Consider the following 26,254-nt stretch of genomic DNA (forward strand, 5'->3'; position numbering starts at 1 on the left):
CTCCACCTGGGAAAAAGGAAGGAAGAGGAGGGGGGCAACCTTATGTGACAAATTTTCAGTGATGCATTTTGCTTTCCCAAGCATGAGAGCAGATGTCCTGTACAGAAAGGACAGTTTAAAAAAAACCTGAATTACTTTTCTTTTTTGCTCACTCCTTTCAGGCTCCCTCTCTTTGTGCAGCTGCCAGGTGTACCCAATTCCTCAATACATGCTCAAAGGGTAGATTTATTCATTTTCCTCTTGTTTTGTGGTTTGGCTAGATTGCAGAGGCCATGAAGTGCTTAAAATTAAAATGCTTCTAAAGAGGTCTAGATTAAATGTAAAACCTCCTTCAAAGCAGTAGGGGGAGCCAGGAGTACTAGAATATGGATGTTTTTTGTGTTTACTTGCCCTTGTTCTCTGAATCGCAGGACAAGGCTTGGCACTTATTGTTTTCAAAGCACTTTACAAATTCCTTACAACACCCTGGCTATGTCTACACTACCACAGTAAGTCGACCTATGCTATGCAACTCCAGCTATGTGAATAACGTAGCTGGAGTCGACGTACTTAGGTCAAGTTACCGTGGGGAGTCGACGGGAGAAACTCTCCTGTCGACTTACCTTACTCTTCCCCTTGGGGGTAGAGTGCAGGGGACAACTGGAGAGTGATCTGCTGTCGATTTGGTGGGTCTTCACTAGATCCGCTAAATCGACCGCTGGTGGATCAATCTGAGAGCATCAATCCCGGCTGCACTTGCATGATTTAACTGTCAGCGTGGGGCATTGTGGGACAGCTTCCGAAAGGCAGCAACAATTGATGTAAGTAATGCGGTGTCTACACTGACACTGCATCAGCCTAACTACATTGACCTAAGCATTATGCTTCTCTTGGAGGTGGAGTTATGAAGTTGGCGTAGTGGGCAAGTTACATCGGTGGGAGCTACATTTTAGGTAGATACTTACAGAGTTAGGTCGATGTAAGATGTCTTATGTCAACCTAACTCTGTGGTGTAGACCAGGGCTTAGACAGTCTTGCCAAAATCTGTTCAGTCACTGGCAGAGTTTATAACTTGGGAGTTCTAATGCTGGGAGCTCAGTCTGTTAAACTATGCTGCCTGATTGAATGCCACTGAAAACGTAAGTTTGTTTTCTGAGGGCTTAAAAGCTTCAACAAATGCACTTGCATCTGAAGAAGTGGGTATTCACCCACGAAAGCTCATGCTGCAGAACGTCTGTTAGTCTATAAGGTGCCACGGGATTCTTTGTTGCTTTTACAGATCCAGACTAACACGGCTACCCCTCTGATACTTGACAACAAATGTTTGTAATTGAACCAAATTAGGAATGGGACATTCATTTTCGGTTCCCAGTCAAACTCCGAATCAACAGTAAAATTAGGAAATCACTTAGTCCATGTAAAAGAAAGGGAGAAAAGTCTATGTTGTTTAAACCCACTGAAATTTATTTGCTAAACCATATTTCTCTTTCCATCTATTCAGCTTTTATTTTCCTGTTATCTATCTCCCCCCTAACCCCAAGCATATCCTGTCAGTATGCACCAAACCTGGTCTCAAAAGATGCATGTTGTTGGGGTGGCAGTTTTGGGGGAGGCTTATATTTCTGCTTCCGTGATACATTCCATTCTGAGAATCAGTAGAGGACGCCAATCCTCAGAGGCTGGCTGTCAAGCCAGTAAAAACTGTCTTTAAGTGTCACCTGCCACCCCCTTACCTTGAGATGAAATAAAGTCTGAGACCCCTTCCACTTTTATCTCTTCTGTTCACTTCTTTCCTTGAACACAGCTCTTCCTGTTACACTTTGTATGGAAATGTACTGCAAGTTTAGGGTGTTGGAAAGATGCTGCCACTGCCAAATAATCAGGAGCTTCTGTCTGTTTATAACAATGAAGTGAAAGCAATTCTGCTGTTCCTTTAAGCCCCCCAGTTCTGACCTTTCCCCATAACCACTGTGAAACAATATAGATAGGAGGAAATTAACTTAGAAAAGGAACGTGTCTGAGTGGACTCAAGGGAGGCAGTTTCCATGGGCTCTCAGATTTACAAGTGTAAGGGAGGTTTTTATTGCTTTGTCTGCTGTTGTCACACAAGTCTTGTGCTGCAGTAATATCTCACTTGCCAGCCTTGTGAATGAAATGGAAGGTCACCAGCAGGCGGCCGTGACAGCAGCAGCCTGGGGGCCAGGAACATTGTCAACATAATCCTCCTGGTTCTAATGTTTCCTTCCCTGTTATTAACACCGCCACAGATTATTAAGTAATTGGAACAGGAGAGTGGAAGAGGCTGTATACACAGCTAACCACTCTTATAAGCAGGGCTTTGGAGCTGGGCTCTGGCTCCGCTCCAGCTCCAGGCAAAAACCTGCAGCTCCACTGCTCTGCTCCAGGCACTGCTCCAAAGCCCTGCTTATAAGGCTGTTGGTTTGGAAGAAGGAAAAAATCCTAAAGCCTTCGTAAAAAATAGCCTCAGAAAGGTCTTGATATGGGACTTAGTGCAGTTGGAAGCAAATATGAAAATATTTATCTAGTAAGGATTAGAAGCCAATGTCCATAGTGAGCAGAGGGAGAATTCCAGAAGAAGGGAACAGACTCCAGATGATAGGACTTCAACCAGGTCAGGACCTTAATTATAATGACTTTCTAGGAGTATTCAGTTATATAGCATACCCACGTAGTAGCTTTTCCCCTGCATTACAGACAGATATGCAACTGGGCTTTCAGGAGAAGGATACAAAGTGCAGAGAGATGCTTAGGGGGAGGAATATCGCACTTGATCTTTTCTTGTGCTTCTCAGGCTTCAGAGCGAGAGTGTCTGATCTCTCACATGTACAGGCTTAACATTCTTTTAGGGAATATGGCAGGGGTAGGCAAACTATGGCCCACGGGCCAGATCTGACCCCTCAGGGCTTTGGATCCAGCCTGTGGCCCCCGGGTGGGGGGCAGAGGGCTCCGTGCATTGCCTCCAGGCACTGCCCCCCGCAGCTCCCATTGGCCGGGAACAGGGAACCGCGGCCAATGGGAGCTTCGGGGGGAGATACCTGGAGCACGGCAAGGGCAGCACATGCGGGGCCCTCGGCCCCACCCCCAGGAGTCGCAGCGCTTCCTGGAGTGGTGCAGGGCCGGGGACAGGGCAGGCGTGCAGGGAGCCTGCCCTGGCCCTGGTGCGCGCTGCTGCCACCCTGGAGCTGCTTGAGGTAAGTGGCCGGGCTGGAGCCCGAACCCCTCCTGCACCCCGCCCCCCAACTCCCTGCCCTAAGCCCCTGCCTGCACCTCGCACCCCTCCTGCACCCCAACTCCCTGCCGTGAGCACCCTCAGACACCCTGCACCCCTCCTGCACCCCAACCCCCTGCCCTTAGCCCCCTGCTGCACCCCACATCCCTCCTGCACCCCAACCCCCTGCCCTGAGCCTCCTCCTGCACTCCGCACCCCTCCTGCACCTCTGCCCTGAGCCCCCTCATATACCTCGCACCCCTCCTCTGCCCTAATTCCTTGCACATCGCACCCCCTCCCACACCCCGCACTCCCTCACGCACCCCAACCCCCTGCCCCGGCACTGCATACAATTTCCCCACCCAGATGTGGCCCTCGGCCCAAAAAGTTTCCCCACCCCTGGAATATGGTATGCTTGTCACCAGATTGAGTATTGCAACTCACTGAAAGGATTGTTTACCCCTTTTTCTATATTGTCATTGAATCATCTCTCTCGAGCTCTTACACTTCCTCTGCATAGAGATGCACTTCACAGATTCATTTGGGGATTTTCTTCTAAGGGACCTTGGAATGAATTGTCCTGCATACATTGAAGATACATGCAGAATCATACACTTGTACCAGTTTCTGATGAGGAGAGAGTCTAAGGACAAGATCTGCGGGGATTAGGTTAGTCTTTCAATGTTTTCATGCCAAATGGTCTTTACTAGGTAAAGATTTGAGAAAGAAACTTAATGGTGCTCATAGCCACCTGATCTAATTGTGCACATTTTTATTGCCTTATTTCAACCCCAATAGTTTGGTCTCTTAATCTTTTTTTTTTCTTGTTCCCCATGTAAAAGGTAAATTATGGCCACCCCCCCACCTCCAATCTCTGATTGCCATCCCTATTGATTGGACTGGGATCCACTGTATGGGAGAATATTTCTGAGGAAGAGAGGCCTCACCTTTTATGTTTTTGTCCTTTGCCCAAGTTGGTGTTGGTGTTGGTGTTTTGACTTTGCAGAACCTGGTCTCCAGCAAGAGGACTCCAGTTGCTGTTTTTTAGCCTTATGTATTTATTTTTTTTATGCAGAAAGATGTTACAGTGGAGTCGCATCTTACATGGGGGTTAGCTTCTAAAGTCAGTGCGTAAGGCGAAAATCGCATATAGTCAAAATTACCCTTGAAAATCCCTTAAATCGCCCATAAAGTACAGTATACATGGTTTTGTGCACAGTATACTACCCTGTACAGTAATATGTATAATGTATACAGTAATGTACAGTATATAAGAGTAGATATGCAAAATATAATTTTACAGTACTGTATTTTTAATTACATAAAAGAGAGATAGAGAGAGAGAGATGGAAGAATGAAAGAATAAAAAAGTTAAAACAGTAAACCTAAGCACTCACCATTCATCCTGGATATTCTTGCTAGGCTACGACGATGATGACACTATTGCGGGGTTGTCAGGGCTTGATGTCGATCCAGGAGACATTGGGCCAGGCTCATCTGCTGCTGGTTGTTTTTTCTTGAAAAACATGGTGATCAGCAACTGTCGCTGTTGTCTCTTGAGCTGCTCAAACATTTCTTGATACAGTCTCAAACAGTCTGTAATACTGCGTGTGATTTTGAGGCTTCGTTCCATAGAGGGATCATATTCAGAAATTAAATCATTCAAGTGTTTTGCTGCTTGGAACACTTCAGCAAATTTATGAAGAGTCCAACTTGCTGGCTCTTCCTGTTCGTCGTCATCTTTGTCTTCTGTAGACGATTTTATCAGTTGCTCTAACTCTTCATTAGTCAATGTTTCGCTATGGCTCTCAATTAATTCTTCAATTTCTTCCTCAAGGATGTCGACGAAGCCATCATCACCCACTTGCCTGGCCACCTGAACAATGCATTTCACTTAGTTGTCAATGGTGGGGAAACCCTTAAAATCATTTACACATTCTTTCCATAGGTTTCGCCAGCATGCATTGACTGTTTCAGGCATGATTGCATCCATTGCCTGTTTAATATAAGTGATGCAATCGGCAGTGTTGAAGGACTTCTAACACTCCATCACATTAAGATTGGGATCAGCATCCACAGTGCTACTTATCGGTGAGAACGTAAGCCTCGTGTACGTGGCCTTGAAACAGCGAATCACGCCTTGGTCGAGAGGTTGGAGAATGGAGGTGGTATTGGGGTGGGGAGAAAGACGACTTCAACATCATTATGCGCAAACTGGAGTGCCTCAGGGTAGCCAGGAGCATTGTTTATGATCAGCAACACTTTAAAGTCAAGTCCTTTCTCTTCGAGGTACCACTTGACCTCCGGAATGAAGCACTTGTGGAACCAGTCCAGAAATAATAATGCCGTCAACCAAGCCTTTTTATTTGATTGCCAGAACTCAGGCAGGAGATTTTTATTCTTGCCTTTTAGGGCACGGTAATTTGAAGCCCTGTAGAGCAAGCCCGGCTTTATTAAATGCCCAGCCGCATTGCCACAAAACAACACAGTCACATGGTCTTTAGCTGCATTGAAGCCAGGGGCTTGTCTTTCTGATTTCAAAATGTAAGAGCGGGTGGGCATTTTTTTTTCCAGAAGAGCCCAGTCTTGTCAGCATTAAAAACTTGTTCCGGAAGATAGCCCTTTTCTTCTATGGTTTTCTTTAATTGTTCAGGGTAGGCTTTTGCTGCCTCTTCATCGGCAGATGCAGCTTCACCAGTAGTCTGCACGTTTTTGAGGTTGAAGTGGTTCCTAAAACTGTTAAGCCAACCTTGGCTGGCTTTAAATTCGTTCTCATCAGAAGGCTGTCCCTCTTCGGCAGGAGGTTTGAACAGCGCGTAGAGGCTAAGAGCCTTTTCTTGCCACATATTGCCATCGATAGGCTCACATTTATAGTTGGAGTCTTCCAGCCATAAGTTTAATGCCTTTTCAGTCTTCACTAAAGTCTTATCACACACCTGGCTTGTCACCTTAGCAGTTATTGGGGCACTTGATGCCACAGCTTGACGAATTTCTCTCTCTCTCGAATTTTGATGGCACGGATGCTAGATTCGTTGTGACCATATTTACGCGCCACATTGGAGACCGACATACCATCTCTCAATACGTCCACACAGCCAGTTTTCCCTCCAGCGTTGGAACAGATCACTGTTTCTTCGGTTGAGCACCAGATGAAGTAGTTGGCTTGCTTTTAGGGGCCATGTTGTACGAAAAATACGTATCTTTAAACACTAGAATCACACTCAGCGCGGCGAGATGCTCACACTTTGAGAGGCACGGAGGAACTGAGACCGACTGAAGGAACAGCAGATTCACATCTCACGCTCACTCCGGAGCATACGCTCATTGTGCACATATAGTTGAATTCGCATAAGTTAAATGCGCGTATGATGCGACTCCACTGTACAATAGAGATCAAAGTGAAGAAAGGAGAGGTGGCCCCAAATATAGAGAGACTGTGTTTGTACAAGATGAATAAGGTTTGAAACCTGCACCTTTGATTTAACTAGGCAGCATGGGTGGGCTGGTCAGGGGTGTTATAGTTAGCACCCATGTGTCCATAGCTCATTTCTATCTTCTACTTGGGTCCCTGCAGAGAGTCCCACAATACTCTCTCTCTGTGAATGAACAGAAAGGAAAAATAAGACAATCACAGTGATGGGTAAAAAGTAAAACACTACAGTTTCTTTCTTTGAGAGTGTGGAGAGATGTGCACATAAAGCCAGTCCAAGCTTTAGTAGAGACCCTTCCTAATACCATGAATGAGGCTTTCATTCTGGATAGCAGCTCAGGCCCAGTCTGTCCTGTACTCCTCTCATGCTGTCTTCCCCCTTGCTTCTCTCCCCCCATTCCTAGCTCTAGAATGAGTGAGGTTCCCTCTTCTGGTCCACTTTTAAAGACAGTCTGTAGTACCTATATCGTAATTTCCTCCTCTTGAACAATAATTCTGGCTCTTTTCTGCAATTATCCAGATCTGTCCTTTGGACCCTTTCTTTCCATCTGCTCCTATTCTCTGCAGTGAGAGGGATGTCATTCCTACCAGCCACTGCCTATTGACTGTGTGATGTGGCATACTGCCTGAATTTTCAGTCCAGTTTCCAAATTACTCTTGTTCTTGTTTACCACACATGCAAAAAAAGTGATGGGCTAGCCTAGTTGCTTAGTTGTAGAGCTTTGTTGGGGTCACATGGCTGAGTTGTTTTTGTTTTTGTCTTGATCTCACATTACACTTACTGGATCTGCTGCATGAGGGTTCTGAAACAAGGTACATCAGGAATAGAAGTGATCAAGGAAAGAGCAACAAAAGAGTCATGACAGGTGTGTACATAAGGCGAGGGGAAGGGCTTCCATGTGTGACGCCTAGAATTTGAGACGCCTAGAATTAAGAGAAGCAGTAAAAGAATCTAGAAGTTTATTTGGGTGTTCCTTGTTACCCCATCCCAATATAAGAGTAAGGTTGCATGCCGTGAAATATAACAGGTAGCTCATTTAAAATGAATTTTAAAATACTTTTTATATGACTAAGAATAGAATTTAGAGTTTTACTAGCAAATATAAAAGTGTTAACCACCCTGATGTTTCTCAGCATAAACTTCCAGCTTGGTCAGGGAGAAATGTCCTCTCATTATACAGTATTACACACTTGGATTCACTGAGTTGTTTTTTTAAAGCTACTTTCTGAAACATCTGGACGAGATGGATGGTCCATCGGTCTGATCTGGTGCATCAGGAAGACAAGGATATTAATGCAGGTCTATTCCAGTACTGCAGAGAAACAGGATACCAGGCCAGATGGCCCATGATGAGTCTGTCTGGTATGGCAGTTCTTAGTTCCTAAGTAACCACTCGCTGAAAAAAGCTGAATGGTTCTCCTTAAGTGCCCACCAGTGTATGTCGGTCTTAAAATAGGAGGAAAAAGTAAGCTGAAGAGCAGCATGTCTCTTGCTCTCCCTTCAGGACAGAACCTGCTGGGGGAGTAGAGGTTTTGTACCTTGTAAAAACAAATTAAATACAAGAATATGAATGTGGTTAGGCATAAGTACAAGATGTTTGTTCTTTTCTCCTGTGCTGACCAATCTTGAAATACTAATAAATAGAATATTAAAAACAAAGCATTATCTTGGAGTTCTTCCTCTACCTAGCCACCTTATTTGAACTCCTGTGGTCAGCAGCTTAAGCCAGTCTTCTGAGGCATGCGACTTTTTGAAGCACTGCTGTGGAAATTTAGGCTTTTGACATTGGCCTGTTAGCCTTTCAGATGAGTGCCTAGAGACTGTTTAAGACAAGTACAGTATTTCACTTTCACTCTTTGTTCTTAAATAGATACCTTGTGTGTACATGAGGCTTTGTGTTTCATGCAAATCCTTTCCGGATCCATAACACTTCCCCTCTGAAACCCTTCGTTTAACAGGCGTTTACTGTAGTGAGGAGGGAATCGTATTTTTAATTTTTTTATTTATCTACGTTGTTCTCTATTGGAGGCTCAAATGGCTTTGCGATGAAAGCTCATAGAGCTGGGAATTTTAATAGCTGCATCAAGCAACAAGGAGAAACAAACCTCTTTAGATAATCAACATACACACAAAAAACAGTGTGGTCTAACAAATGAGCATAGGGCATTGAAATCATAAACTCTAATCTTCATTTGGCCATTAACTCTCTCACTGTGTGGGCTTGAGCAAGCCGCTTAATATATCTGTGCCTCTGTTTTCCTGTGTATAAATCAGGGATACATATGTACCTTTTATCATGCGCATTGAAATCCTCTGGAAAAGATACAGTACTTTATATATGTTCAATGTTTTTTATTATTTTAAGGACGCTTCAAGAGCTGCTGAGGCATCTGTTTGATGCTCTGAGATAACGTGCACTGAACTGCCTCATTAAAATCCACTCTGTGGCTTAATGGAGGCCTTCTGTTTCCAGCACTGCCAGTCCCTAACCTTTATGGATGTACACGTTTCTGAAACTGAGAGTACATAATGCATAAGCATATGTATTGGTTAAGTGAAATTTCACTCTGGATGTGGTGAGACACTGATTAACAGCAATTAGGAATTACCATCTTCTCCTCATCTTGCTGCTAATGCAGCATGTCTGTCTTTCCTCTTGATGTATACTTGCCATTTTATTTATTTTTAAATGAATTTTATTTAAAAGGACAGACGGGAAATTCTGAGAGCTTTTCATATGCTGGGAAATTGTAGTTTTGGACCCTCCAGAAGGTGGCATTTCCTGAACACACTTCTAATGGGTATTAGTCAAAAATAGCTCTAGTGAATGCAAGCCCTTAAATACAATATCTGTTACATATATTTCAAAATAATAGGGGCTTAGTAATGCAGTGGGTTAATGCACCAGCCCTTCATTATCTGGGTGCAACCTTGGCTTAAGTCCCAAATGAAATGTTTGGTCTCCGTTTACTACTTAAAGGGCAAATCCATATTCTGAATCTGTCACATAATTGGGTAGTACCTGCTCAGGAGAAGCCCAAGGAATAAGCCAAGGGTGTTGCAGGTCAGGTTTATTTGCATTGGCATAGCTGTGAGGATGGGGGACAGGAAAAGCAGAATGGTGGCTTCACTGCCCTCACCCACCCCTTTGCAGGTCTGAACCAATGTGCATTGGGGAAATTCACACACTGTCCCTGTTTGCTCTAGTGGCAGTTTCTCATGGAAGGCACTGTGGACCTGCCTACCTGGCTTTGAACTAAATCCATAATGCTTTTCACATGCTCTTCTGAGCAGCACCTTTTATGTGTCACTTTCACCTCCCCATTTTCAGATGTCTCCAGGCTCTTCTGGCCTTGCCCTGTCACTGTCTTTAACCTCTGTAGTGTGTCTTGGTCACAGTGAAATTCATTCTGTTTGAAGGTGAGAGAAATTTAAAACAAGTATTTTTAAGTGTCATGATGAGAGCTTATGCATTTTAGGGTGAGATTGGCAAGGTGACTTTTATCCAGGATTTTGGATTACAAATATTCTCTAGATGCCAACCTTCATTGTCCACAGCCTGGTGTTTATAACAGTTAGAGCTTCTTGCAGTAACATGTGCATTTGAATATCTAGCGCTCCAGACAAGATTAATATAAAAATATACACGCTCTTCTCATGTCACATTTCAAGAACTAATGCTGCAATCAGCCTTGGGCAGTGGAATGTCCTCAAGAATTTGAGATCCAGTGGACCATAAAATCTGTTTCAAAAAGACTAAATGTGGCATTAGTATGGTTTATGCTAAATAGTGTTCTCTGTAACTGCCTTTTTTTAATACATGTTGGAATAAACTAGAGTATTTGTAATTATGAGATTCTGATAAACTTGCTTATTTAAAAAACAAAAGAAAACACCTTGCACATTATTGCCAAAAGGGGCTTGCTTTTTTTGGAAGTGAACCATGAATGCAAACGTGTCTAGGGCCATGGGATACCAAAAGGGGCATACAGGCTGCAACAACATATAAGGGAATAGAGACCATATATCCTCAGGACTGGAGCCTAAAATGCTCCACATCCTGACCGATTTTGATGCTTTCTCCTCACAGTCATGAGGGGTTGTTTATAGAGGGCTGGGAGCCTGGGTGGTCCAGAGGGATATGTGAAATGCCTTGTGTATATGAAACACCTTGAATTAGGAACTGCGGAGTTCTAATTCCAACTATGCCACTGATATTTTATGAGCAAATGACATAATCTCCATGTGCCTCAGTTGTCCCTCTTGCTCCAGTTTCTGGTAGGCAGGTGTTATCATCCTAACACACAGCAGGCGCTAATTGGTCCCTCTGTCAGAGAAGTCTTAGCAGGAGGCCAAGGATTAAATGATCTACAGAGACTGAATACTTTCACCCCTACAAATGGTTCCTCAGGCCAGTGCTAAGGCACATTAACTAAACTTGTTCAAGGTCACATAGGAAGTCAGTTTTAGAGATGGAACTAGAACCTGGGAGTCCTGACTTCCAGACCACTGCTCCAGCCCTCCACTCCCTCGAACTACAGTATGTGGTGCATAAATAATGATTCAAAAGCTATTGTGACTGAGCTGCATTCCCCTGCTTAATGAGTCAGGAGGGCGATGCCTTCGGCGGTGTGGTAAATGGTCCTCTAGACCCTGGAAATCAATGAGAGATGAAGGGAACTTAATTATAGGCAGTGCTGGTAGCACTGCCTGTAATTAAGGGTGACCGACATTTCCCATTTTAAGAGCCTGTTTTCAGTTGCTTATAACTTTGTCAAACTGTAACCATTTGGCTTAAGATTTTCCATGTTGGGTGTCTTCCTCAGGCTGAATTGTTTCGGAAAATTACAACCAAAACAGTTCACCCATGTTCAAGAACAAGGCTAGGGAAAAATACTTGTTTTGTCTGTATTAAAAAAAATCCGTGGTAGGGTCCCCATGCTTTGGAGCAGGGGCTTGAAATCTGGCAGGGGGTGGCCTTTGTTTCAGATGTACCTTTTTGCTGTTCCTGTGACAATCCACCCAAATTTGGCCAGGTTATAAGCCTTTTGGGGGGAAAAAATGCAGTTTGCACATGCTCAGTAGAGACTTATTAGATTTGTAGCAGCTAAAATCCCTGAAGGATTCCATTCATGCAACTTCCTGGGCTGAGCAGGACTTTCGCCTGCAATTTCAACTGGGGCTGCTGTCAGCCTATCCTGGCTCCTGAACAGAAGGCAGAGGGCCAGTCTCTGCTGTGCTCTCAATGATTCCCTGCTGGGCCTCAGCAGAGAGGAGGAAACAGTCTGATTTGAATGCAGAGGAGTAAGAACTAGACCTTTTGAGGAGTGTAGGCAGAGTTGATTGAAACAATTGTCTTTGGTGAGGGGGAGCAGGAGGGGACCTGGAATGGTTTGGGGGGGAGATTGGGAGCCAGGCAGAAAAACGGGACATGGGGACTGGCAGCCATTAAGGATGAGGAGCTCAGGTGGCAGAGTGTGACTGACAGGGAAAAGAGAATGGAGCTGAGAACCAGGGGTGAGGGGAGAGAAGAGACTGATCTGATGAGGAGATGGGGAGAACTGGGACTGGCTGGGTAAAAAGCCTGGGCCAGGGAGTTAGAGAGGGGGAAGACACTGAGATTGGGACTGGGAGTTATTTGGAATGGGGAACATATGCAGAGGGTGGGGGCTCCTGGGAGTCAGAGGAGTAGAGAGACCAGTCTAGTGAGAAGCTGGGAGCAGGGAAACAGGGATTGACTGGACAAAGAGCTGGGGGATGAGGCTGGGCAAGGAGATTGTGACAAGAAGCCTGAGGAATGGAGACTGGGCCTGGCTGCATGAGGAGAATGGCACTGATGTGAGGAGCCAGGAGTGGGGAAGGGATGAGACTATGACAGGGAAGATTGAAGTGAATGGAATAGAAGGGGTTAAACTTGGGGTGACTGGCAGAAGAGTGTATGCCGTTTACACTCCCCTCCAGAGCTTAGTGCCCAAGATTCCTGAGTCCCACCGTTCCTCTGTCTTTGGGTTTCACAGATATTTGCTGACCACAAAGTGTGTCATCCCCCTCTAATGTTGGTCCTATCTGGTGGTAGGTTTTCATTCTATCAATTACTCTATTAACTCAAGCAGTAAACCGCTGTGGTGAAGCAATAGGTTCCTACCTTCTGATAAACCATGTGGATGTGTGTGTCATTATCAGAGCCCATCATGAAATTTCTGGTTTTTTCAATTTGCTTTTTAAAAAAAACATAGACATTAAATACAAAAAATTACATTAAAGAGTATTAAGGTTACAAAGTCAAGCACTCAAGCCTGGTCTACACTACGCGTTTAAACCGGTTTTAGGAGCATTAAACCGATTTAACGCCACACCCGTCCACACTAAGAGGCCCTTTATATCGGTATAAAGGGCTCTTTAAACCGGTTTCTGTACTCCTCCCTAACGAGAGGAGTAGCGCTAATATCGGTATTACCATATCGGATTAGGGTTAGTGTGGCCGCAGATCGACGGTATTGGCCTCCAGGCGGTATCCCACAGTGCACCACTGACCGCTCTGGACAGCAATCTGAACTCGGATGCAGTGGCCAGGTAGACAGGAAAAGCCCCGCGAACTTTTGAATATTTCCTGTTTGCCCAGCGTGGAGCTCCGATCAGCACGTGTGGTGATGCAGTTAAAAATCAAAATAAAGAAAGAGCTCCCACATGGACCATGCGGACGTGATCGCTGTAAGGGCAGGCAAATCTGTTCTATCAGCGCTCCGTTACAGAAGACGAATTAAAAAACATTTTAAAAAATCTCCAGACAGACGCCATAGCAGGGACTCAGCGCACTGCTGCGTGACAAGCGTAACGGAAAGCCAAAGAATCAAATGGACGCTCATGGACTGGAGGACTCAAGCTATCCCACAGTTCCTGCAGTCTCCGAAAAGCATTTGCATTCTTGGCTGAGCTCCAAATGCTTCTAGGGTCAAACACAGTGTCCGCGGTGGTTCAGGGCATAGCTCGGCAATTTACGCACCCCACCCCCAGAAGTGAAAGGGAAAACAATCCTCTCTTGACTCTTTTACATGTCACCCTATCTTTACTGAATGCTGCAGATAGACGCAATGCTGCAGCACTCAACACCAACATCCTTGCTCCCCCCCCCCCCCGCCCTGGGTGGCTGATGGTGCAATATGACTGTTATCCCTTGTCATCATCAGCCTGTTGGCACATGGGGGCGTGGAAAAGGACTGGTAACCATGCCAACTAGCATCCGTGAGGTCGATCAAGGCGCCTGGCCTAATTTTTCCTGGTAGATGGTGCAGTATGGCTGGTAACCATCCTCATCATAGCAACAGGGGGCTGAGCTCCATCAGCCCCCACCCTTCATGTGTAAAGAAAAGATTCAATTGCCCCTGGACTAGCAGCGGGATGCTGGGCTCCTCTCCTCCACACTGCTTACTGTCCTGTCTGGACTATCATAGCAGCTGGAGGCTGCCTTCCACTCATTTCTCACTAACAAGTCACTGTGTCTTATTCCTGCATTCTTTATTACTTCATCACGCAAGTGGGGGGACAATGCTACGGTAGCCCAGGAAGGCTGGGGGAAGAACGGAATCAACAGGTGGGGTTGTTGCAGGAGCACCCCCTGTGAATAGCATACAGCTCATAATTTCTGCTGGATCTGACACAGAGCAGTGGTTCTCTAGTACACTTGCCCACATTCTAGGCAGGACTGATTCTATTTTTAGATACCAAAAAGGAGGGATTGACTCAGGGAGTCATTCCCAAGTTTGGCTTTTGCGCCCCTGGCTAAGAGCAGCCAGGGGCACTTATGACAGCAACAGATGGTGCAGTGCAAAAGGACTGGTAACCATGATCATCTTTTTACCAATTTATGGATTGGTAGATGGTACAGTATGGCTGGTAACCATCTCTGCTGTCATGCAAAAGCAAAAGCATGCTGCTGTGTAGCGCTGCTGAATCGCCTCTGTCAGCGGCATCTAGTACACATACGGTGACAGTCACAAAAGGCAAAACAGGCTCCATGATTGCCATGCTATGGCATCTGCCAGGGCAATCCAGGGAAAAAAGCCGCAAAATGCTTGTCTGCCGTTGCTTTCCCAGAGGAAGGAGTGACTGACGACATTTACCCAGAACCACCCGCGACAATGATTTTTGCCCCATCAGGCACTGGGATCTCAACCCGGAAATTCCAAGGGGTGGGGGAGGCTGCGGGAACTATGGGATAGCTATGGAATAGCTACCCACAGTGCAACGCTCCAGAAGTCGATGCTAGCCTCGGACCGTGGACGCACACCACTGATTTAATGTGTTTAGTGTGGCCGCGCGCACTTGATTTTATACAATCTGTTTTACAAAACCGGTTTATGCAAATTCGGAATAGTCCCGTAGTGTAGACGTACCCTCAGAAGTTAGGAAATGCCAGAGTTAAAGTTGCCCATGCATCCTTAATTCAACCCCTTGTTTGGGTGTATGGATTAAGATACAGTCTTTAATTAATGATTACATAGTATTTTTTTCCACAGAACCTCTGCCTCATTCAGTTCCCAGGATCACCTGCTCTGGGGATAAATCAGGGTTACGTAGTGAAGAAGGCTATTGTCTGTTAGGCCCCTGTTTCATTTGTTGCAAAAGTTGGAAGGTGTGTAGTGGACGAGGCGGGGACTCCAGGAAGGGAAAGGGCAGTCTCAGAGTTAAGGCAGTTGACCGCTGCCTTGGAGATACGAGTTCTAACCCTGCTGCTGCCACAGCTCCTACGTGTTCCCGGGCAAGTCACCTCAACTGAACTTTTCACAAGTGTTCACTCATTGTGTGTTCCTCACGTTCTGAGTGCCTGACTTGAGAGCCTCAAGTCTGATTTGCAGAAGTGCTGAGCGCTCACAGCTGCAACTCAAGTCAGTGGGAGCGGTGCTTTGAATGTATGAAGTGCTATATAATTCTAAGTACTCTGAAAAATCAGGTCCTAGGCATCTCAAATTGGGAACCTAATATTAGTGGATACTTTTGACTTTAATCTCTGTGCCTCAGTTCCCCATCTGTAAAATGGGGATAATAATATCTGCGTATCTCAGAGGGGTATTGTAAAATATATTCATTAAAATTTAAGCATTCAGATACTATGGTGATGAGCACCACAGACAAGCCCATGAGGAAATTAATAATTTTGTCTTTAGAGTAGGGTTTGAAACATGTGCAGTAAATAAGGCCTGGAGCCATTCACTGAATAACGAGAATAAAACAAAATATTGAATAATTGCTCATTAAGTGAACACTGTCCATCCTGTGTATTGAATGAGCCGGGGGTCCTGTTGGAAAAATAGTGTGTGATCATGTAATTAGATTGTATCATAAGGTATATGCAAAAGGGGGGCTGAATCAAGGTTGCACAGGCATCTTTAATTTGGGCATCTCCTAACTTTTGGGTACTTGATTTTGCAACCTTTATACTCTTTTAATATAGGCTTTTATGTAATAAAAGTATAGCTAATACAATGCGTATGTTCATGGATTATGTGCTTAGTATAATGTTTAGACTTACCTGTTGACTTTTCCCTTTACTCAGTCCCTGGTGGCCATATTTCATTTGACCGAATATTCTGGCCTGCACACTTCAGAACCTGACGTGCGGCTTACTTGTAGTATGCCCACTCACCAGTTTGTTCACCCTTGCAAGTCTAGGAGTGTATGATTCTGATCTCTTTCAGATAAGTATTTTTTTACACACTGTAGATTTCCGTAGAGTACCAGAAGTGCAATGAGTGTGCACGGTGGCTGGGGGAAGAAGGACGACATCTATTGCTGGTTTCCCATTTCAAAGCCTCTTGACTGACCACTTTCTAATTTTTAAAGCTAGGATCACCCTTGCCAGCCAGGATATCTGACCACTTTGGTTTGCATGACAGCATCTGATTGGAAAAGCAAAACTGTGCCTTTGTTGGGATGACGGGAGGAATGGTGAATGGTGCAAGTCTGACAATCTCTGATCTTAGAGTGACCACTATTTCAAGTTTGTCTAATGGGACAAATTCCTGTGTGACAACATTGTAATGCATGTTTGGCAGAAAGTTGTATCAAAGTTGTTGCAATGCAGTATCTCATGGCAGTGATGTATAGTAGTGATGTGTATGGTAACACCCATTGTTTCATGTTCTGTGTGTGTATGTGTGTGTGTGTGTGTGTGTATGTATGTGTGTGTGTATATATATATACCTACTGTATTTTTCCACTGCATGCATCCGATGAAGTGGGCTGTAGCCCACAAAAGCTTATGCTCAAATAAATTTGTTAGTCTCTAAGGTGCCACAAGTACTCTTGTTCTTTTTGCGGATACAGATTAACACGGCTGCTACTCTGAAAGTAGTCATATAGTGATTTTGTGACCTCTTAACATCCCTCGAGTGAGGTTTTCAGCATTGTCCTGATGGGCGGCACTTGAGACTAGCTGCTCTGCTCAGTTCTGCTCCTAAATGTGGGTATTTCTTGTAAAGTGCTGCCTCGCCACAAAAAAACTTGAGCACGATTGCAGGAAACTTGTCACTCCAATCATTCTCCAGATTTTTTACGTAACTCATATTGACATTTATTTTTTGTTCCTTAAGAGCCCTGGAGAAGTTGCAGTCAATCAGCCTTAGTTTTAAGAATTCTATTAAATTAGAGCTGCATTAACTCTGATCTTTTTTTAAGGTGCTTTGAATTGGAGCTGTCCTGACTGTTTTTAATCTTTTGTTAAGAGGCTGGGGGTTCATGAGTGAAAGTGTGAAAAGCCTGAGCCACCTAAGAAATGTTTAACCGGGCTTTTTCTGTAGGGCTTGCAGTCAACCACTCTCCAGTCAATAAACTCATAATATGAATCTTACTAATGATTACTAATTACTAATTATTCTAGATTTATTCAGGTTGTTCTGTGAACTCAGGGGTACTGATGGCCTCAGATGTGGAATGTGAATGAGATCAAATTGTGACTTAAACCTTAACTGGACTGACAAATGTATATAATGTGCAGTTTCTGCATGAGTGGTGGTGCTTTTTATAGCATGACAAAATAAGCATAGTGCTTTATGCTTGGATTAAGAAAGGGCTGGAGAAAGCCACCGTTTTCCCATTCTCACTCTGCATCTTTTGCCACCACTGTCAGTGCTCTTGCTTTCCCATGCAGATAATGTTAACTTTCTAAAGTAAGGGCTGAGGTGCTTGTTTTGTCAGTTTTTTCAAAATGACTTTGACTTCATGAGTTCAAAAAGTTGACTTTAATGTAAACATTATTGGGTTTGTTTTTTGTCTAGGAAAAACTCTGGGGGTAGAGGGGGGAGAGAGAGATGAAAGCAAAAAAATGAAAACTTTGTGTAGGGTATACATAAGACACTAATTTTGTGTCTGCTTAGGTTGCAGTGAGGGGGGGAAGACAGATCTGCCATCCTGGATTCACAGCACAAAGAGAAAAAATTCACAAATATAAACAAACTTTAAAAATTTAGAAATCCCTGTGAGGTGCTGCAGGTTGTACCTACTGTAATACACAGCACTTATTGTAGTGTTTTATTTTCAGAATACTAACTAATTCTTGCAACCACTTGTGAAATAGCTAGGTAAGTACTATTCCCATTTTGCATTTGGGGAAGCAGAGAGATAAAGTGACTAGCCCCAGGTTCATGTGGTAAATATATGTTGGAAGCAACATGAGACCCCAGGAGACAATGCCCCCATCATCTGAATCTAGAACTCAATGGTTAATGTACAACAATTTACACAGTTGTGACTTTAGGAAACTTTCAGTGCAGTATGGCAGATATTCTGACCCCTCTCCCTGCCCAAGTTTACCTCTTCAAAGTTGACCCAGAGGCTGAGTTTGCACATGGTGTCAGTGATCTAGCCATTGGTACACGTGTTCATTGTCAGATGAGTTGACCTCCCTACACACCTTGCCAAGTCAACAAATGAGACTGCTTTTAAATAGAGTGCAGGCTTTTCATGAAGCAAGAGGGCCCTGGGGACAGTAATGCAGTGAGGTAGCAGGTAAATATTATTCCCAGTTCACAGATTGGGGAACAGAACAAGGGGAAATTACTTGCCTATGAGTTGCTTTAATGTAGTCACTTGGCAAGGGACTAGGAATGAGAAGCTGTGGCTTCAAATCCGGATTCTGACACTGACTTTGCACATGAGCGTGGGCAAGTCACTTCCCTTCTCAGCGCCTCAGGTTCACTGTTTGTAACAAGGAATAATATTTACCTTCTTCATAGGACATTGTGAGGCTACACTAAATGTTTGCCATATAAAGGCAAAATAATGCAACCAGTTAGTGGTAGAGGTGCGAAGATAAATCCAAAAGCCTCTGCTCTGAGCCCGCAATTTAATCTTCTAGGTAAGTAGCACCACTTTCTCCATCTAGGATTTGGGATGACCTGAATTTCCTACACATCGCTGCAAGTGTAGCATGAGATAACACGTTTTGCAGCAACTCTAATGTTGAGCTGGATGGTGAAGTCCTACTGTAAATGTGCTTCGTAGCCACAGATTGACAATTGAAATGGATCAGAAAATCCTACACTGCAGAAGTACTTTATATATAAAAAAAAAAGTAATTTCAGTGCTACTAAACCAATTTCCTTTTCCCTTGGCTTGTTTCTTAGATCATGATGATCTACAAAACAATCTAAATTAGAGTAAATTCTGACCTTTTTTTGAGTTACACATACACAACATTTCTAATTGGAATGCAAGAGACCAGTTTTTTTTCCTTTTTTCTTTATAGTCAAGCAACTCTAAACTAACAGAACAGATTTTTAAAAAGATAAAGAAAAATTGTCTTTGTTTGGAGACCAGGCATGGAAAATGTCTGACTCAAAGAAATTGGAGAAAATTACTGCCAACTGAAAGGGAGAGGGAGTGGGTTATTCTTTTAGTAGGATGTGAGCATTAAAAACACTTTTAGTAGCAGTATGGAATGAAATTGAGTGATCGCCCCTCCCCCCAAGGTTATTTTAGAGAGGGATGAAGGCAAGTTCTTCAGACACTGCAAGCCCCTAAATCTGACCATCCCAAAATACATCTTGAAACTGATATTTCAGTGCCATTAAAATGTGTGGTAAGGAAAAGAATGTGTCATGCTAGGATATGTCTGAATGGTGCAACTTACCTTCCTTTAGGGCTTTGCAGAGAGAGAGGCTTTGCAGAGAAACCCTAACCAGTTTTCTGCATCACTGGATGGCATCGAAAGTCTCACTTTATCTGGTTAAAATAATAATCAGGTACATTATGTGTGGGAAGAAAGTTGTCCCAAGGAGAAACTAAAGCTATTTAGTTTCAATCTAAGAGAACAGCTAAATACTGCATAAAGATGTGGGTCTTTTGACTTTCTCCTAGTGCTTAGCAACTTCTTTTCTGTTTAGGAACCTTCCGCTGTACGTTCTGTCAGAATGAAGTGGAAGAGGATGAGTCGGCGATGCCCAAAAAGGATGCACGGACTCTTGTGGCAAGGTTTAACGAGCAGATTGAGCCCATCTACGCATTGCTACGAGAGACAGAGGACGTTAACTTGGCCTATGAAATCCTTGAGCCAGAACCCACAGAGATTCCTGCACTGAAACAGAGGTGGGAATGGACACAAAGTCCTCTTCAGCCACACTGCTTTCATATTGCATGTTTATCTGCCTTAACCATATCGTTGCCCAGATCTTGATAACTTGTTTGTTCAGCATCAGCAATGCAGGACACTGATAAATAATCTTTGCCTCGAGATTTACAGTCTACAATTGCCAGGAGACGAAGGCTGCAGCCATTTTTCATAAAACAAAGCAGACTGAAGCTGCCCTTGCCTTTTAATAAGAATATTTGTCCCACAGGAAGCTATACATAGCTGCTGCATAAGAAGCTGAGACCACATAGTTTTCCAAGACCATCTTTAACTTTAGAAAAGAGCTGTGACCACTTTACAGAGCTCTGTAGGCAGCCTCTGGACTCCAGGACACACTTTGGCCACCCCATGCTGTTTTACTGTCTTCTTTGCATTGGAAACATCTTTTCTTTCACCTTCTTTTACTTTTGCTTCTGTGAAGGTTTTGAAACTCTAAACTAGCTGTCGTCCACACTTTGCATTTTCAAACCCACTTATAACAAAACTCTTTTATACAAAGAAATTATTTGAGTATCTTTTTTATTCTTATTTCCCCCCACTTGATACACACCTTTAGAGGGAAAGACCTGTTACAATCAAGAACTCTAAGATTAATATTTTCCTAGCCTTAGGAAACCAAAGTGCATCCTTCAGAAGATTTCTAACTATGCAAAAAGAGATGACGTTTAAATAACACAGAAAGATGCAGTGAGCTGTCAGTTTTGTCAGCTGCGGTGAAATCTAGTGTGTGCTGCCTATTTTCAATTTAAAAAAAAAACAAAAACTTACGCATCCCGGAAAAAAAAAGTTACACTACTGGAGCAACCGCCCCCACCAAATATAATGCTGTTGGTTTTTCAGGTTCCTTTCTTTCACATGCAGACTAACCTGTCTAGTCCCTTCTAGCCAGGGATCTCAGATATGAACTAACTAATGTTCTCCATCTTACAGATGAAGAAACTAAGGTGTATACAGAGGGGAGCTGACTTGTCCAAGACCAAATTGTCAGATACAGGAGTAGAATTTTTGGTGCCTTTATTCCTAACACTATGGCTTAATCATTAGACTTGGCTTTAAAACCAGTTTCTGTAGTTTGACTAACACATTTGGGATAACCACCTCAAATGAGAGGAAACGGGCCTTTTTTCAAGCCTCCACATGGCTACTTTATCTCTGTGACCAGAAAATTAACACAGCAACTGCCTGGTGCAGCCTCATGAATAATGGTTAAATAACAGCAGCCCCCACTTACATGGCTCTTAAATACTTTAAAAAAAAAAAAAAGAACACTGTAAATGATTAATTACTCTGCACGGACTTACAAAATAAATAGGCAGCTTCTTAAATGGTTACTTGAACACAACTAGCTTCAGCACATAGAGTGATTCAATTATTTATTAACCCTTATTAATTCAAAGCAGCTAATTGCATAAAAGTGCTGCAATGAAATTTAAAAAAAGAATATCTTCTTTCCTCCATCTCCGCGAAAACACACACACTCACACTCTCTCTCTCTCTCTCTCCCTATCTACCTCTGGGTTATTTATTTACTCCATTTTACAGAGTCTTGAGATACTGGAATCATTGGTAAAGCTGACATTTGATGCTACTGAAGAAAAAATCTTCTGAATTTCCTGTTCACACAGGAGCAAATAGCTCTTTGTGTCTTCTGGAGAGCTTTAGCACTCACTGTCTACACTGGAAATTGTCTAACAATCATGCATCTTCATTGCGAGACTGGTCAAATCATTTACTTAAATTTTTCTAGACAGTCTTAAGTGATATTTTGTAAATCCTCTACTAAGCATGAATTTGCCCTATGCAAGTATAATAATAAGAGCCTGCTTTTCATAAACCAGCCCCAGTGGCTTTCCAAATGGGTTGAATTTAATCTCCCCTCCACTTTTTCTTGTTTAAAGTACCAGCGCCTTGTGTAATGTAACAGCCTAGATTTCCTGAATGACCTACTTTTTGCGATTACACTACCGAAGGCCATGAGTCCATATACCTTTTAGTGGAGGCTGTTTAAAAAATAATAATAATAATAAAAATATATGGAGATATACCTATCTCATAGAACTGGAAGGGACCCTGAAAGGTCATTGAGTCCAGCCCCCTGCCTTCACTAGCAGGACCAAGTACTGATTTTTGCTCCAAATCCCTAAGTGGCTCCCTCAAGGATTGAACTCTCGACCCTGGGTTTAGCAGGCCAATGCTCAAACAACTGAGCTAGCCTGCCCCAATAGCCTGAGAGAGTTACCTAATTTTCATTAATGCAAATCGCAGATATGTACTTAAATTACCATACACATCTGTTGGACTCTAGCGCCTCAGTTTTTTCTATGCTTGTCTTGTCTTCAGTTTCTACAAACAGTTGAGATGCAAAACTTGTGTTTGATTCAAATACTTATAATTTGAGGTCTGTTCGTTGGTTTCTTTTAGCCATATCCTAGCCCTGCTAAAGATGCTTTGTGTAACCGTAAAGCCAGTTTAATCAGTTATGCTGGGGGACTTTCCATGTAAGGTGACCCACCAACAGCGTAGAGCCAGTGTAGCCGGCCACACTACTGCCTAATCCCCAGCTTCATAATAGCTCCCGGGAGCTGTTGCAGCCAGGCAAGTTCAGGGCATCCCTAGTGTGAGCCAGGGGACAAAACAGCCCTAGAAGCAAGGGAGATGGAAAGTTTGTTATAGGAGTTGCTCCCTCTCTCCAACTCTGTTCCAAGCGCTGCCCTGGTGCAGCCGAGCATCTGGTCCTCTGTCACTGTTCAGTGGTGTTTAATTCACTTCTCCATAGCAGGGACACTGAACAAAAAGGCACTGCTTCTTTATAGCGGCAGGTAAATCCCCAGTCCTATGGTCTCAAGGGGCTGCGTTGTTGCTGCTAACAGCATAATTGATGATACTGTTGTACAAACAAGGAAGAAAATGGAGCCATTTACTTAGGGTAGGTCCATACTTACCCGCCGGGTCGACGCAGAGAGTTCGACTTCTCGGAGTTCGAACTATCGCGTCTAATCTAGACGCGATAGTTCGAACTCCGGACGTGCTCCCGTCGACTCCGGAACTCCACCACCGCAAACGGCGGTGGCGGAGTCGACGGGGGAGCCGCAGACTTCGATCCCGCGGCGTCAGGACGGGTAAGTCAGTCGAACTAAGTAGTTCGACTTCAGCTACGCTATTCACGTAGCTGAAGTCGCGTACCTTAGTTCGACACCCCCCCCCCCCCCAGTGTAGACCAGGCCTCAGTCATTGACCTTAACAGGGGTAAAATTGTAGACCTAAACCCTCTTGGCTTTGGTTATCCTGGGGCATGCCAAGGAGTTAAATCACTCATTACTCGCTGTAAATTAATCACATTGCAGGAGATGGTTTATTCTTGTTTACAGGGATAGGTATCTTTTATTTAAGAATTGTGACGACATCACTGGATAAGTATATCACAACTAAATGGAACTTCATAGGGAAAAGGAGGCTTTTAATTGACAAGGCAATCCCTGACCCTGCTGAACGCTTAAATGTCACTGCTGCAGTCCTAGTGAGGGAAGCTTTTTTTGCATTGTGTATTGTAGGAAAGTGGATTACATAAAATTGTCAGGGAAGCTCTATGGTTGCTGATTTTTATTGTGGGGGAAGGAGAATGGTGCTTTTCACAGAACACATGCCTTTCTTTGAAAACTGAAAAGTACCAGTATTTGAAATAATACAAATTGAGAGAAGATCTCTGTGTGGTTGCATACGTGATCTGCATGCATAAAATAGTCTCTCCTGCTTGCTCAGAAATTCAAGGTTTTTTTCTGATCAGGCTGACTGTAGGAAAGAAACACAAGTCATTGATTCTGTGAATGTGTGTATGTTGTATAAGATGTAAACATACAAAAAATATTGGGTGTATATGGTTAGTAGTTCCTGGAACTGTTGAAAGGTTAAATATTTCTTGCTCCTGGCAGAGATTTGAGTGCACAATTATCTTCTACCAGAGCAAGTAAAATGATGGTATGTGTATGTAATTCCCAGGACCAACCTTTAAACATCAAAATAGAATAGAATTAGGATAACAAGCAGTGGGTAAACACTTGCTTAATAAACAAACATTTGATATCAGTGACCTCCCCAATTACCACCCTCTCTCAAACTTTCCCTCTTTGGGGAATCTTATTGAGATGATCATGGCAGAACATCTCGAGGTTCATCTGAATCTTCTAGCAGTATAGATTCAACCCGGGGGATGGTACAGAGACAGCATTAGCATGCTTGGTTGATTGTGTCCTATACAAAGAGAGGGTGGTGTCCATGCATATTTATTATCTGTCAGCAGTCTTTGATATCATTTACTATATAAAGTGTTCAAAGTGTTTGCAAGATCTACTAAGGGTGGATGGGTGCATTCTCCATTGACTCTGTTGATTCCTTTGAGCGACATTAGCCTAGCAGTTCATTCACCCTGGATTTCCCTCAAGTGGAAAATGGGAAGATTCTTTCTGTGGCCTTTCCTGCTAACTATGCACATAAGAGCATAAGACCAGATAGCAAAGGTAATTTGGGCTCATTGCCATCAGTGGCAGAGGACATTCAGATCTATGTTCTCTTTATTCAGATCCAAGTAGTGCATTTTCCTGGCCCAGATAGGAACCTGGATGACAATGATTTGGCTAGGGATCAAATGAAAAAATAAGCTGGCGCTAAATTCTGATGAGCAGCCCATTGCTATTCCAGCCCTGGAAACTCACCCAGTTCTGCCCAGTAACCATCAATACTGACTTTCAGCCTCCCCTCCACCCCCATTACTCAGGGTTAGGACAACAGCCTCCACCAAATCTCAGTCATTGCCCCCACTCTGTTGCTGACCCCTTCTCCCAAGCCCCTGACTAAAATAATCTAGTCTGACCTCCTGTATAACACAGGCCATAGAACTTCACCAGGTAGTTCTTGCAAGTTCACTATCACTTGTGATCAGAGCTGGGATTTCAGCTTAGTTTTCCGAGGTGAATTTGTATGATTGCTCATAAGCACTATGAATAAGAATCCCCACATCTGAGCATTATGAGACTCCAATCCGGTCAACCCACTTGGTTAAACCTTGGTGTTTTAATTTATTTAATACAAGACTATGGTGTAACAGCAAATAAATACTTTTCCAGCTAGCTACTGGTAAGGGCCATGTTGTGTATCAATGTGACTTTCATTTCAGAGTATTCAGATATATAGCCAGGTTGGCTGTTGTTCCTACATAATTATATTCACAGAGCTTAACAACCCCCTTGCCTTCTAGTATCTCTCCTGCATATCACAGTGTGTAGTTGAGATTGTCTAGTATTTTGATCCCTACATTCCTCAATCAAAGAGTTGGTCTAGAAATTCTTGGCAACACGGTTAAGAAATGGGGGTTGAGATTCTCCAAGCATATCATGGGAGACCATTAATTTTAACAGGAGGTATATGGCTAAATTCCCTGGGCTCTTTTGAAAATCACAACAGGAAATGTCTGTTATACAGGAAAGGACTAATTCTGAATGGTATCTTTTTTTTTATCCCTTTGACTTCTACATAGCAAAGAACGTGCTGCTGCTGCTGCTGCAGGGGCAGCTGGCCTAGCAGGTGGATACCATCGGGAAGCATGGACTACAAAAGGGCCGTCATATGAGGACTTGTACACCCAGAATGTCGTCATCAGCATGGAAGACCAGGAGGATCTTAATCGGTCAACAAATGAAGGGAAACCAGCCAGAGAGAGGCCAATTTGGCTACGGGAAAGCACAGTGCAGGGGGCTTATGACCCAGATGAGATCAAAGATGGTAAGAAAAGCTAAAAGGGGAGAAGTGCTGCATAATTCTTAGAGTGGGGAGAACATTTTTGCCCCTTTCTATGTACAGCTGCTGCTCCCGGCATCTTAGCACTAACCTGCTATGCTGTTATATCTTTCATCTGCCATGCAAAGCCAGGCCAGGTGTAAGAGAACAAGATTTACTAGGCATAGAATTGAAACTCATGTCAGTAAAGCTGAATTGCCC

At 43.6% G+C, this 26,254-nt stretch overlaps 1 protein-coding gene across 2 annotated transcripts in view; it reads left to right on the forward strand.

The window, feature by feature from the left end:
* Positions 1–26,254, forward strand: part of GTF2E1 (general transcription factor IIE subunit 1) — a 92,570-nt gene that overhangs the window by 58,239 nt on the left and 8,077 nt on the right. For both annotated transcript variants that reach the window (XM_039528770.1, XM_039528774.1), the window contains exons 3-4: positions 20,019–20,220; positions 25,794–26,038. In XM_039528770.1, the coding sequence (XP_039384704.1) occupies positions 20,019–20,220; positions 25,794–26,038 (447 nt within the window). The remainder of the gene's footprint in view (positions 1–20,018; positions 20,221–25,793; positions 26,039–26,254) is intronic.

This window comes from Mauremys reevesii, linkage group 1 (genome assembly GCF_016161935.1).
Source record: "Mauremys reevesii isolate NIE-2019 linkage group 1, ASM1616193v1, whole genome shotgun sequence".
Lineage (NCBI taxonomy): Eukaryota > Metazoa > Chordata > Testudines > Geoemydidae > Mauremys > Mauremys reevesii.